Source organism: Rhincodon typus, chromosome 2 (genome assembly GCF_021869965.1).
Source record: "Rhincodon typus isolate 14 chromosome 2, sRhiTyp1.1, whole genome shotgun sequence".
Classification (NCBI taxonomy): Eukaryota; Metazoa; Chordata; class Chondrichthyes; order Orectolobiformes; family Rhincodontidae; genus Rhincodon; species Rhincodon typus.
The window spans coordinates 42,971,159-42,984,908 of record NC_063333.1 but is presented as its reverse complement, the minus strand read 5'-3'; the positions used below and the strand labels follow the sequence as shown (position 1 = coordinate 42,984,908).

Sequence of the window (13,750 nt, the reverse complement as noted above, 5' to 3'; positions counted from 1 at the left end):
AATCATATTACAACTATAATAAATGAAGAGTAGACTGCCAAATTCTTTGATGGAGACATACAGACTCTTCATTCAATATGATCTAGCATTATTATGTAATTCCAACTCACTGCATTATATTTCAGAAATAGAATAACGAGACACAATAAACAAGGACTTAATGTGCAAATAAACCGTGAAACGTAAAATAGTTATGATTGAAACAAAAGGACCCTGCATGAAACTCTTCATTTTATTCTTTCAAAATACAAACAATGCCATCAAACTGTGACTTTACTAAACAATGTAAAAATCTGTTAGATTAAACATTTAAAATATACAAAAATTATTTTAAATTTGTTCACACTACACTATGTTTTGATTCTTGCATATAACATTAGCATTGCTGGCTACGCCAACATTTGTTGTGTATTCTTGACTGTCCTTGAAAAGGTGCCGGTGAAACGCTGTCTTGAACCGCTGCTGCCTCTCTGGTGGTGTAGGTGCAGTGCTATTAAGAAGATGAATAACAATGATTAAGTTCTGATGTTGTAATACATGGAAGGGCAGACTTGTATACAGTAGTATCAAAAGAACGGTATCAATACATTGATAATATTAAAAATAGTCATTCTGAAATGACATCATCAACATTTCATTTCACACAATCTGTTTGTCATTTATTTATTAGGTAAAATAAGCATTTACAGATGTACATAATTACATAGAATAAATCATAAATCTTATGGGTTTTCGACATCATTCAACCATCAAGCTAATGAGCTTGGCTACCACTTTGATATTGAGGCTGTTTCCAAGCAGACGGTAACTTTGTCTCAGCGAAATAGTCTCAGGAAAACCTGCAAGAATATCAAAATATAATTAAAAGTATAAATAACTAAAAGATATGTAACTATCAAAATACTCTTATTAGCCAATAAAGCTATAGATCTCAAGGGGGAATGTCACTGGCGAGGTTTCAAACCCAGAAGAGTCAGGTGTCTTTAAATTTAAATACATTTCCGAATAATGTGATTTTAATATATTTCTTATGAATATTGCTGAAAAAGTATACAACCTGTCTAAGTTTTTTGTCTTGCACTCATTCTCAAGACTATCAACGTAAAGGCAAACAACATTTTAGAAACGAAGACAGTGCTGTTTAATTGGTACAGTGGTAAGTTAATGCTTGAATTTCTTAAAGAGTTTTCTAAATCCAAGGTTCTGCCAGTTTACATTTTCAAATGTATTAACAATGCTAAAGGCTGATACAGTTCCACAATTGAGAGGGTATTTACGCAAGAGGAGATTGAACAAATTGATAATATCCAAAATGGCCATATCCAGAGCGTACTCTGAGTACACAAATTTCTTTCATTTGTTGATTTGATCCATTTATACTGCTATAATGCCTCAATAGGTTACTGCATCATAAACAATACCCACTTGATGCAAACATGCACCATAAACTTACTTAAGTGGAAGTGGCTTGGCAACATAATCAACAATATGTTAAAAAAAAATCTGACCATGTGAGTTAATTCTTGCGCTTAGTGTTGGACCCACATCAAACAAGCAGAGTTTTTTTGATCGTTCCTAGATATCAGGCCACAAACCGGCATCTACTGAAGTCTCTGAATCATGGAAACATAGAACATGGAAAACACAGGAACAGGAGTAAGCCATTCGGCTCTTCGAGCCTGCTCCGTCATTCAATATGATCATGGCTGATCATTGTACTCGGTATGCTTATTCTGCTTTTGCCCCATATCCTTTGATCCTTGAAAGTGCACCTATATGATCCACAGCACATACACTGTGAGGTTCCAAATGGTTTGCCTGATTTTCACATGCAACACAAATGCTTAGCAGCGTTGCTCAGTATCAAGGCCAACCTGAACATACGAACTGATAACCCAACAAAGGAATGGAATGGTCATTCTTAGCTAGTGTTACTGTATCAACATATTGCATGCCATTCTTAATATACAGGACTTGCATACTGATTGTACTAGTCCATACGCTCATTTGACATTGCCAGCCCATTCACCAATAGAAGAAGCCACAAGACATTTTCACTGCAGCACCAAATCATGGTGATCTAGAACTAACACTATTGTGTGAATCAGTATTTATTGAACTTCTGAATATAGCAACTCACACAGTTAAATTCAGATTTAACAACACCATGTAGGCTCAAATAGATGGTGTTGCCAAAGGATGTCCTCTGGGCTTAACTCTCACAAACATCTCTCACATGTTTTTGGTATGTAAATGCTACTTTTGAACCTGCAGCTGTATCTAAGAAATTCCTTAAACATCTTATGGGGTCCATCTTGCATCTCGGTCCACCTTAGGTTAAGGGTAACTTATTTCAGAAATTTGAGCATGAGGTGAAGCTAGCTGTTCACGCTGTTATTATGCAGTGGCAACACAAGTGGTGATCACCTTGAACAAGATGTTCTCAATAAGCCAAAAAACTCATCACACACGAATAATATACGGTGTGAATTTCACTTTGGGTGCGATGCTCGGTACATTGGCTATATGTTCCAAAAACTGGCAGATTGTATTAAACAGCATTTACAATGGCTGTTCACAACATGGAAAAGTACTGACCATACACAATCAGCCAGTGCTTGCAAAACTCAAAACATAAAACCACATTTAATGTTGGCCACAGAGTGGCCAACATTTGTGAAATAATCCCAAATGTGCTAAGAAGTAAAGATCATTCATCAGGCTTACAGTGTGGCACACTTGCACACACTGGAAGCTACATATATTAATAGGCAGATCCCTGTTCTTTGTACATTGAAAGAACACGTACATACATTGCACCAGTCCCAACTTAAAATTTGGACAACCAAACTCTCGTTCATTCCTCAGAGCCCTGCTTTGAACAATCTGCTTGGTTAAAATTTAAACAAATCTCAGCAATTAACTTTCAGTCACTAATCATGTTCCCCATGGCAACACTTTTATCAATTTGAGCCCATTGACAATCTCACAAGTATCAAGTAACATTTGTGCCAGACATGTTGCAGGCAATGACCATCTCTAACAAAAGAAGAATCTAACCTTTGCTCCTTGACATTCAATGGCATTGCCTTCAGTGAATTAATCAACATCCTGGAGTTTACCATCGACCAAAAACTAAACTGGACTAGCATATACATACTGTTGCTACATGAGAAGGTCAGAGGCTAGGAATCATTCAGAGAGTAATTCACTTTCTGGCTCCCTAATACCTGACCACCATCTACAAGGCACAACTCAGGACTGTGATGGAATACTCCACACTTGCCTGGATGAGTTCAGCTCCAACAATGCTCAAGAAGCTTGACAACATCCAGGACAAAGCAGCCCGCTTGAATGGATTCTCCTCAAAGGATAATCCCCACATCCAGGAACCAGTCCAGTCTATCTTCATTGCATGTTCTTTGATGTTCACCTGAACTAGCTTATAACTGACATCCATAAAAAAGCTCCGACAGACTTGGTAAATAAAATTTCCTTTTATTTATCGGTCTTCGCTCTGTTTTCTCATATTAAGTTTCTTTAAGTGGACTGATGTCACGTCTTTAATAATAAATCTAACATTTTACTGCCTACTATTGTTGTTCGGTTATCTGGTTTCAGGGAACTATTTCAGAATTCTGCAATATCAAAACAAATGCATCTAATACATCTGCAGCTCTCTCTTAGGTTTCGAGCTGCCAAGTTGAGGGGACTTATTATCACTGCAAATCCTGAATCAGCCTCATCAGCCATTTTTAGACTCATGTGAGACAAAACTTATCTGCAAAGAATAGCCAATATTAACAACTCACCATGATAATTTAATTTGACTCTGTATCTAATGGGCCCAAATTTATCTTAATTAATCTCTTCTCATTTACATAACTACAGGGATAGCTTATTTTTATGCCACTTGCTAGTCTACTAAAGAACATAGAACAGTGCAGCAGAGGAACAAGCCCTTAGGGCCAGCATGTCCATGCTGACCATGATGTCATTCTAAACCAATCCCATCTGTTTACACACAGTCCATATCCCTCTATTCCCTGCCTTTTCGTGTGGCTATCTAAATGCCTCTTAAATGTTGGTATCGTACCTGCTTCTACCACCTTCTGTGACAGCACGTTCCAGGTACATACCACCCTCTGTGTAAAAAGCTTGCCTTGCACATCTCCATTAAACTTTCCCCCTTCTCACCTTAAACCAATGCTCCCCATCATTTAACAATTCACCCTTGGGAAAAAGACTCTAATTATCTATCCTATCCACACCTCTCATAATTTTATACCCTGCAGCTTCTGAAGCTCTCAGGAAAACAGTTCAAGTTTGTCCAACCTCTCCTTATAGTTAATACACTCCAACCAGGTAACATTCTTGTAAGACAACAAGGTGTAGAGCTGGATGAACACAGCAGGCCAAGCAGCATCACAGGAGCAGGAAAGCTGACGTTTCGGGTCTAGACCCTTCTTCAGAATGGGCAAGGGGAAGGGGATTCTGAAATAAATAGGGAGAAAGGGGGAGGCGGAAAGAAGATGGATAAAGGAAAAGATAGGGGGAGAGGAGACAGACAGGTCAAGGAGGCGGGGATGGAGCCAGTAAAGGTGAGTGTAGGTGGGGAGTTAGGGAGGAGATAGGTCAGTCCAGGGAGGACGGACAGGTCAAGGAGGTGGGATGAGGCTAGTAGGTAGGAGATGGGGGTGAGGCTTGAGGTGGGAGGAGTGGATAGGTGGGACGACAGGTTAGGGAGGTGGGTACGAGCTGGGCTGGTTGTGGGATGCGGTCGGGGGAGGGGAGATTTTGAAGCTTGTGAAGTCCACATTGATACCATTGGGCTGCAGGGTTCCCAAGTGAAATATGAGACGCTGTTCCTGCAACCTTCAGGTGGCATCATTGTGGCACTGCAGGAGGCCCAGGATGGACATGTCGTCAAAGGAGTGGGAGGGGGAGGTGAAATGGTTCGCGACTGGGAGGTGCTATTCGCTTGGGAACCCTGCAGCCCAATGGTATCAATGTGGACTTCACAAGCTTCAAAATCTCCCCTCCCCCAATCGCATCCCAAAACCAGCCCAGCTCATACCCGCCTCCCTAACCTGTCGTCCCACCTATCGACTCCTCCCACCTCAAGCCTCACCCCCATCTCCAACCTACTAGCCTCATCCAGCCTCCTTGACCTGTCCGTCCTTCCTGGACCGACCTATCCCCTCCCAAACTCCCCATCTACACTCACCTTTACTGGCTCCAACCCCGCCTCCTTGACCTGTCTCTCTCCTCTCCACCTATCTTCTCTTTTATCCATCTTCTATCCACCTCCCCCTTTCTCCCTATTTATTTCAGAATCCCCTCCCATCCCCCATTTCTGAAGAAGGATCTAGACCCGAAACATCAGCTTTCCTGCTCTTCTGATGCTGCTTGGTCTGCTGTGTTCATCCAGCTCTACACCTTGTTGTCTCAGATTCTCCAGCATTGGCAGTTCCTACTGTCTCTGCAACATTCTTGTAAACCTTTTTGCATCCTTTCCAAAGCCTCCACTTCTTTCCTGTAGTGTGGCAAGCAGAACTGCACATAATACTCTAAATATGGCTTAACAAGTTTTATACAGCTGCAACATGACTTGCCAACTGTTATACTCAATATCCTCACTGCTGAAGGCAAGCATGCCATATACCTTCTTTACAAACTTATTCACTTGTGTTGCCACATTCAGGAACCTATGGATTTGCACCCCAAGATCCCTCTGAATATCAATGCTCCTAAGGATCCTGCTATTTACTGTATACTTTCCTCTTATCTTACACTTATCTGGATTAAACGCCATCTGCTATTTCTCTACCTAACTTATCAACTGATCTATATCCTGCAGCATCCTTTGACAACCTTTCGCACTATCCACAACTCCACTAAATTTTGTGTCATCTGCAAACTTACTAGTCAGACCACCTGATTTTCATCTAAATCTTTTGTATATATTACAAACAACAGAGGTCTCAGTATTGATCCTTGCTGAACACCACTGGTCACAGAACTCCAGTCAGAAAAACATCCCTGCACAACTATTCTTTGACTTCTCTAGCCAAACCAATTTACCAACTTACCAACTCACCCTGATCTCATATGATTTCATCTTTTGGACTAGCCTGCCATGAGGGACTTGTCAAATGCTTTAGTAAAGTCCAACTAGACAACATCCACTGCCCTACCCTAATCAGTCATCTGTGACTTTCTCAAAAACCTCAATCAAGTTTGTGAGGTAAGATCTCCCTTGCTTAGGCGATGCTGACTATCCTAATAAGGCCATTCTTCTCCAAATCTTGCCATCCTTATCTTACATCCTCATAGGAACATGCGGATTCTGAACTCTGATAAAATGGCCCAAATTTAGCAATCTCACCTAAGGACCAGTCTTATCCTTATCCATAGCTATCTTAAAATTTAGGAAATTATGAGCACTGTTCTCAAAATACTCCTCCACTGAAACTTTGATCATCTGGCCAGACTTGTTCCTTCATGCAAGGTCTATTATGGCCCCTTCCCTAGTTGAACTATCTACATATTCGTTCAAAAAACCCTCCTGGATGCACCTAACAAATTCTGCCCCATCTAAGCCCCTGGTGTTAAGGAGTCTCAGTCAATACGAGGGAAGTTAAAAATCACCTATTACAACAACCCTGTTGTTTTTACATCTTTCCATGACCTGCTTATACATATATTCCTCTCTATCCCCTGCTGGAGACCCATCATTGTGATTGTACCTTTTTTAATCTTGAGTGCTGTCCATTTGGCTTTGCTGGATTGTATCCTCTCTCAGTGCATCTGTAACATTCTCCTCGATCAGTAATGCGACTACCCTACCCATTTTACATTCCTCTCCATCATGCCTGAAACATCTAAATCCTGGAATGTTAAGTTGTCTATTCTGCCCTTCACTCAAACATTTTTCTGTAGTGGCTAAAATATCGTAGATTCATGTACTAATCCAGACTCTAAGCTCATCTGCCATTATCTGTTATACTCCTTGCATTAAAACAAATGCCAGCCCCACCACGTTCATTAACCTGGCCCTGCTTGTTCTTTTTATTCGATTTAACCTCCACGTTCTCCTCAATCACACCACATGCTGACCTATTGCTCTGGTTCCCACCCCCGCCATTCTAATTTAAACCTTCCTTAGTGGCATTAGCAAACCTCCCTGCACCTCCATCTTAGGTGCACTCCTGTCTTCTTGTACAGGTCCCTCCTGCCCTGGAAGAGATCTCAGTGATCCAGATATCTGAAGCACTCTCTCCTACACCAGCTATTTAGTCACGTATTCAACTGTATTATCTTCATACTTCTGGCCTCACTAGCAATAGCACAGTGAGTAATCCTGAGATTACAACCCTAGACATCCTGCTTTCAACTTTCAATCTAACTCCCTAAATTCCCTTTGCAAGACTTCATCTCTCTTCCTGCCTATGTTGGACCACAGCCTCTGGTTATTCACCTTCCCTTTTCAGAATGTCCTGTATCCGCGCAGAGACAATCCTGACCCTGGCACCCAGGAAGCAAACCATTATCCTGGCGTCATGGTTTTGACCACAGAAATGCCCATGCCCCTGAATATAGGGTCCCTTATTACTACCGCTCGCCTACACTTTGACCCTCCCTGCTGTACAACAGAGTCAATCATGACGTCAGTAATCTGGCTGCTGCTTCTGCATTTCCCCAAGAGGCCATCCCCTCCAACAGTATCCAAAACAATACATTTGCTGAGAGAGGAATAGACACAGGGGACTCCTACTCGCAAATACTATTTTGTTTTACCTTGTCAACTTCTGAGCCCTCCTTTCCTGAATTCTAAAATGCTCCCAATCCTCTGTCTTAGAAATCTTTTTTTGGCAACTGTTTAAACTTCCTTCCTTGAATAATATAATCTTTAATTTCACTTGTTAGCCATGGTTGGACCACTTTTCCTGTTGTTTTGAGTTCATTATCAAAGTGAACTGCAGTGGTTCAAGAAGGCAGCTCACCACCATCTTCTCAAGTGCTGACCAGCCAGCAACGCCCACATCCCATAAACGAATAACAAAAAATGTCAATGTATAATTTGTTGCAAATTATGTATTAGTTCTTTAAATACTAGCTTGCCTTCTGTCATACTGTTTAATATATTTACCCAATTCTACCTTAGTTAACTCACCCTTTGAACCCTTTCTATTTTGCTTTATTTAGATTTAAGACTTTAGCTTCAAACTTAATGAAATCTCCTTTCAAACTCAATACAAAATTCTTCACGTTATAGTCACCTTTCTCTAGATGGCCCTTTATCGACGCTTCAACTATTCTATTTCCACAATACTTGATCCAAAACAGTTAGTTCCTCAACATATTATTTTAAAAAACTACCTTGTGTTCACTCCATCATACAACCCTGCTGCAAATTTGGTTTGCCCAGTCCATATGAAAGGTAAATTCCCCCTACGTTTGGTATATCACATTTATTGCATACACCTCTAACTTGCTAATTTATAATCTACTCTAAACTGCAATGAATGCTCAGGGCCCAAAAAACTGCTACTTCTTAGTTCCTTTCAAAATAATTCTACCTTTTGATTTTCTGAGCCAAGATTATTTCTCCTTTACTCGCTTAATCTTATCTTGCATTATCAGGGCCACCCCAGCTCCTTTTCCATTTTGCCATCTTCTTTTAAAGATATCCTGGAATAATAGATACTAACATTAGGCATTTTGCAAACACATTTCTCTGATCACTACTACATCAAATTCATTTGCTTCAATTGTGCTTTTGTTACATTCACTATTTTAATTTAATTTGTTATTTTATGATCCACGCTGGTCATTTTTAAAATCAAAAATGCTGATAAACTCTAGTACCTTAAAATTTCCTGTTCTAATTTTGAATTTGTTCTTTTCTGAATTCCACCATCTCCCAATCTCATCAGCATCACCCTCTTTCCCCTTCACTATTATTTTAAAACTTTGTCTACTGTCCTAATATGCAATTCCATGGGATCCAAGTACCAGCCTCTGAAGTCGCCATGGGATAATTTTCTCTTTCCCGGTACGAGTGCCAGATCATAATAATTCCACTTTAGTGAGGAAACAATTGGAGACCAGGTGTTTTCCCATAGAAAGGTTGAAGAAAGTCACAATCTTCAATCACTGTTTTGTGCTCAATTCTAATTCTAATTCTAACACTAATTCTGTTGCTGCAATAGCAAGACAGGAAGCAAATCATCCATCCACCATAACTGCTGTCATTCTAAAGTGTGCAATGTGCTTAGCTACATTAAAAATTAAGCAGAAAAGTGAAGGAGGAGCTTCTATTTCACAAATCAACAAAGCCCAGGAACACATAATTGTGTACGTACTGAATTCTGGAGGAAATCCATGAAGATTTGCTATTTCCCTCGGAGTGAAATATCGCAGTTTTAGTTTTGATAGCCGAGACAACTTTTCATCCTCTGACAGTGTCTGAAATGACTGGAAGACTTCAGAAAGCTGTTAAAAGTGAAAGGAAATAATTAAATATTGAAAAACAAATCAGTTTGTTCAAATCAAGAGTTAATTAATAGATTACAACCCTGAAAGCAACAAATGAAAATTGACAACAAACATTACCCAAGTATATTTTAATACAGAAGTATGAATTCAACAAGTGGACTTTGAGTGAATTGCTGCACTCGAAGATAGTGTAGATAGGCAGGAAGGTTAAATACCACTTGGATTCTTAACTTCAGGCTCCTTTCTTATCTCTGGTATCAGATTGGACACTGGCTCCAGATCAAGCATGGGTTAAGACACTTCCCGACCCATATGCTAGTTTTATGGAAGTGTTAGAGAAGTCTGGATTCAAAGAAAACCATTTGATCTACAGCTGGTAGTTTTCGTGTGCAAACATGGATTATTGTGGTCAGAGATATTTTAAAAAAAGACATGTCACAATATTTTTGAATTTTGTTTGATATCCATGAAAAAGATACATTGAGGGCAAGAATGGCTGCGAAATAAATAAAATGTGGCAATATTCTTGAATTTGTTCAGATTAATTCAGATTTACCACTACAGTACGGTTATCTAGTTACAATTGCAACAAATCTTGACATAAGAAAATCATTCTAGGCACTTGGGTATTGGTAACGCACTGCCCATTTCTGATATTTAACATCTAGCCTTTGGGCCAAATGCACAACAATACCTTTCACACTGTCAATTTGCTCAGTCACCTGTAGTCCAAATTGTGGCATCCCATTTTAATTAAGATCCATTGTACATGAAACCATCTTAGCACTCTTAAGTCCAAAGGTTTAGTTTAGTGGTATCGTGCACACAGTTCCATTATTTCACTTTTTTCACACCATAATCTACTTACCCTTTGTGGTAAACGAGTTTGTGCAGTGCGGAGGAGAGTCAGCCCAGTGCATTGGAGTCGAGCCATTGTGGGGTGAACAGGCCCAACGTGGCAGACAGTGAGGTCCCCCAGCATCTGCAGCAGTAGTAAGAACAGGCAGCCCCAGGTTAAGGCTGACGCAGACTGGAGGCAAGGCCTGGCATAATTCTGGAATCGAGGCCTGACGCAGTCTGCTTGAAGGACTACTGAATTCCGAACCTTTTATTTCTTTATTTTTCTAGTTTATTCCTAAAATTCTGTCCCTATGTATCTATGTACCTAAGAAGATGCCGTAAATGGCGACTATGTAAACTTTTCACTGCACTTATTCTAATTCTAATTATTTGAAGAATTTCTGAAAGGATTGGTGAGTAAATAAATCAATTAACTCAAAATCGTTTGGAATCTGTTGACATTTTATTCTACCAAATTAATTACCATCAAGCATTTCAACAGTCACGCTGTCCAAAATCTAGCAACTCACAGGTTTATTTTGTGGTTTTAAAAAAAGTCATCTACATGCTCCTATGGTTAGCAATAGCATACCTGAACATCTGGTGCAGTCTTCAACACTGAACCAGTACCTTCAGCATAATGGCCATATCTGTATTATAAAACAGCATTGATTAATTATTGCAACTAAAAGTAAACTTCCAAAAAGTTAGTGTTTGAATGTTTAAAACAAAAATGCAATTGCTGTTGTTTGTGATAAAGCATAATCATGCATAAGTACATTTTCTAAACAAAAAAATCAATCAGGGCAATTCCAAAATTCAACCAAACCGATTGTTCTACTTGTAACCCACAAATTCATACTCATCATCCATGACAGAGTAGTAGTCAGTGGTCACAATACAAGTCAGTTTGCTAATTTAAAGAAAGTATTAAGCAACTTTAATGTAAGTCATTCCTGAGCATCACTGTGGCATTAGAGAATCATGAGTTAAAATTAATGTCTCTGAACAAATATGATCTTAAAAAATGTTCAGAAAGAAAGAATGATCTTGTTGGTGTCCCATCTTCCACCACCCATGTATATGAGCTCAGGTAAAACTCTGCTGTCCATTTCAGCACCAAGTCCCGTTCACTCATCACCTGGTTTCATTGACCTATCCTGGTCAGATTTTAAATTCTCTTCCTTATGTTTAAATTTCTTCACAGCCCTATCATTCCTCATCTCTAATGTCTACTTCCAACCCTAAAAGCCCCCTGTGAATTCTTCATTCATCTAATTCTGGCCTTTTGAGCATTTCAACAAAAGAAAATAGCTAGGCAATTCCCACGATGTGGAGGTGCCGGTGTTAGACTGGGGTGGATAAAGTCAGAAGTCACACAACACCAGGTTCTAGTCCAACAGGTTTATTTGAAATCACAAGCTTTTGGATCAGTGCTCCTTCATCAGGTGAAGTGAGGCAATTCCCAAAAGCTTTAAAAGGATGATTCAGTAACTGGCAGAAAGTCCTTTGATGGTTGAAACATCAGAGGACATTCAAAAAATTGATGAGAAATCAAGTGAAGTTATTTTTAGAAATTTAGTTTTGTTTATGCTCTAGAATAATGTCCTGATTTTAGCACTCTAAATTATTTATTGTTGAGAAACGCATTAATCAAGAATGACAATACTGTCTTCCCAGTTGACAGGAGTGAGAGATTACAAAACTATTTCCTTTCTCTCTCTTGAAAGTTGAGAGGCATCTTAGCAATAATTGGTGTGCACAAAGAGCACTACAAATGAACTTCAAGATAACAACACCTGAGTAAAGGAGTAGGACTAGAGAATGGCCAATGTTGTACCTTTGTTTAAGAAGGGAAACAGAGATAATCCAAGTGAGCCTGATGTCAGTGATGGGAAGCCTGTTGGAGCTGATTCTGAGAGACAGGGTTTAATCACATTTGGAAGCAAATGGACTTATTAGTGATAGGCAGCATGCTTTGTGCAAGGAAGATCACATCTCACCAACTTGATTGAGTTTTCTGAGGAGGTGACAAGAATGATTGATGAGGGAAGGGCAGTGGATATTCTCTACATGGACTTTTGTAAGGCATTTGATAAGGTACCTCATGGCAGGTTGGTACAAAAGGCAGAGTCTCATGGGATATGGGGTGTGCAACCTCAATGGATACAGAACTAGATTAGTCACAGAAGACAGATAGTGGCAGTTGAAGGGTGTTTTTCACAATGGAAATCAGTAACTAGTGGTTTTCCATAGGGATTACTATTGGGTTTTATTTTGTTTGTAATACATATATAAATGATTTGGAGGAAAATGTAGGTGGCCTGATTAGTAAATTTGCAGATGACACCAAATTGGTGGGGCTGCAGATAGTGAAGAGGACTGTCAAAGGATACAGCGGGATATAGATAGATTGCAGATTTGGGCACAGAAATGACAGATGGGAGTTTAATCCAGACAAATGCGAGGTAATGCATTTTGGAAGATCAAATTCAGGTGCGAAATATACAATAAATGGCAGAATCCTAAGGAGTATTGACATTCAGAGAGATATGGGTATAATCGGTCCACAGATCCCTGAGAATGGCAACACACTTGGATTAGGTGGTCAAGAAGGCATACAGCATGCTTAACTTCATCGGCTGGGGCATCTAGTATAACAGTTGGCAAATGATGTGACAACTGGACAAAATTTTAGTAGGCCCATATTTGGAATTCTGGGTGCAATTCTGGTCACCACACTACCAGGAGGATGTGGATGCTTTGGAGAGGTGCAGAGAACGTCTACCAGGATGTTGCCTGGTCTGGAGGGTCTCAGGTATGAGGAGAAGTTGGATAAACTTGGACTGCTTTCACTGGAAAGACAGAGGCTGAGGGGGCAGCCTAATTGAGGTCTTCAAAATTATGAGGGGCATAGATAGGGTGGATTGTCGGAGGCTTTTTCCCAGGATGGAAAGGACAACTACAAGATGGCACAGAGTCAAGGTGAGAAGTTTAGGGAGAAGTACAGGAAAATTCTTTTCACACAGAGGGTGATGGGTGCCTGGAATGCACTGCCTGTGGTGGTGGAAGCAGGCACATTAGCAACGTTCAAGGCCTATCTTGATAGATGCATAAACGGGAGGCGCACAGGGGGATAGAAACCATGTACGGGAAATAAGTAGCAGGTCTAAATAAGGATTACAAATTGACGCAGGCTTGGTTATCCGAAGGACTTGCGCCTGTTCTTTGTTCTTTTTCTAACAAGTTGATACAATACTGCCATGCTAATGGTAACAATTGAAATTTGCATGATGTTAGCATTAATATTTTATCAAGGTTGAATGAAGTTAACATTCTGATCCACAAGAAGTAAAAAGGTTTTGGGCATGAATTTAAACTATGGTAATATGATCTACATGGGCTTAAA

General features: G+C 39.8%; 1 protein-coding gene across 5 annotated transcripts in view; it reads right to left on the bottom strand.

Moving 5' to 3' along the window:
* Positions 1–214: 214 nt before the first annotated feature.
* Positions 215–13,750, bottom strand: part of trdmt1 (tRNA aspartic acid methyltransferase 1) — a 67,221-nt gene continuing 53,685 nt past the window's right edge. For 3 of the 5 annotated variants that reach the window (XM_048611094.1, XM_048611071.1, XM_048611086.1), the window contains 4 exons: positions 10,934–10,991; positions 9,369–9,498; positions 772–839; positions 215–490 (listed from right to left, as the gene is read on the bottom strand). In XM_048611094.1, coding sequence (XP_048467051.1) covers positions 377–490; positions 772–839; positions 9,369–9,498; positions 10,934–10,991 — 370 coding nt within the window. In that variant the 3' untranslated portion in view covers positions 215–376. Of the gene's footprint in view, positions 840–8,582; positions 8,695–9,368; positions 9,499–10,933; positions 10,992–13,750 lie in introns of all 5 variants that reach the window. The other 2 variants (XR_007264616.1, XM_020529552.2) reach the window with 2 other exon arrangements.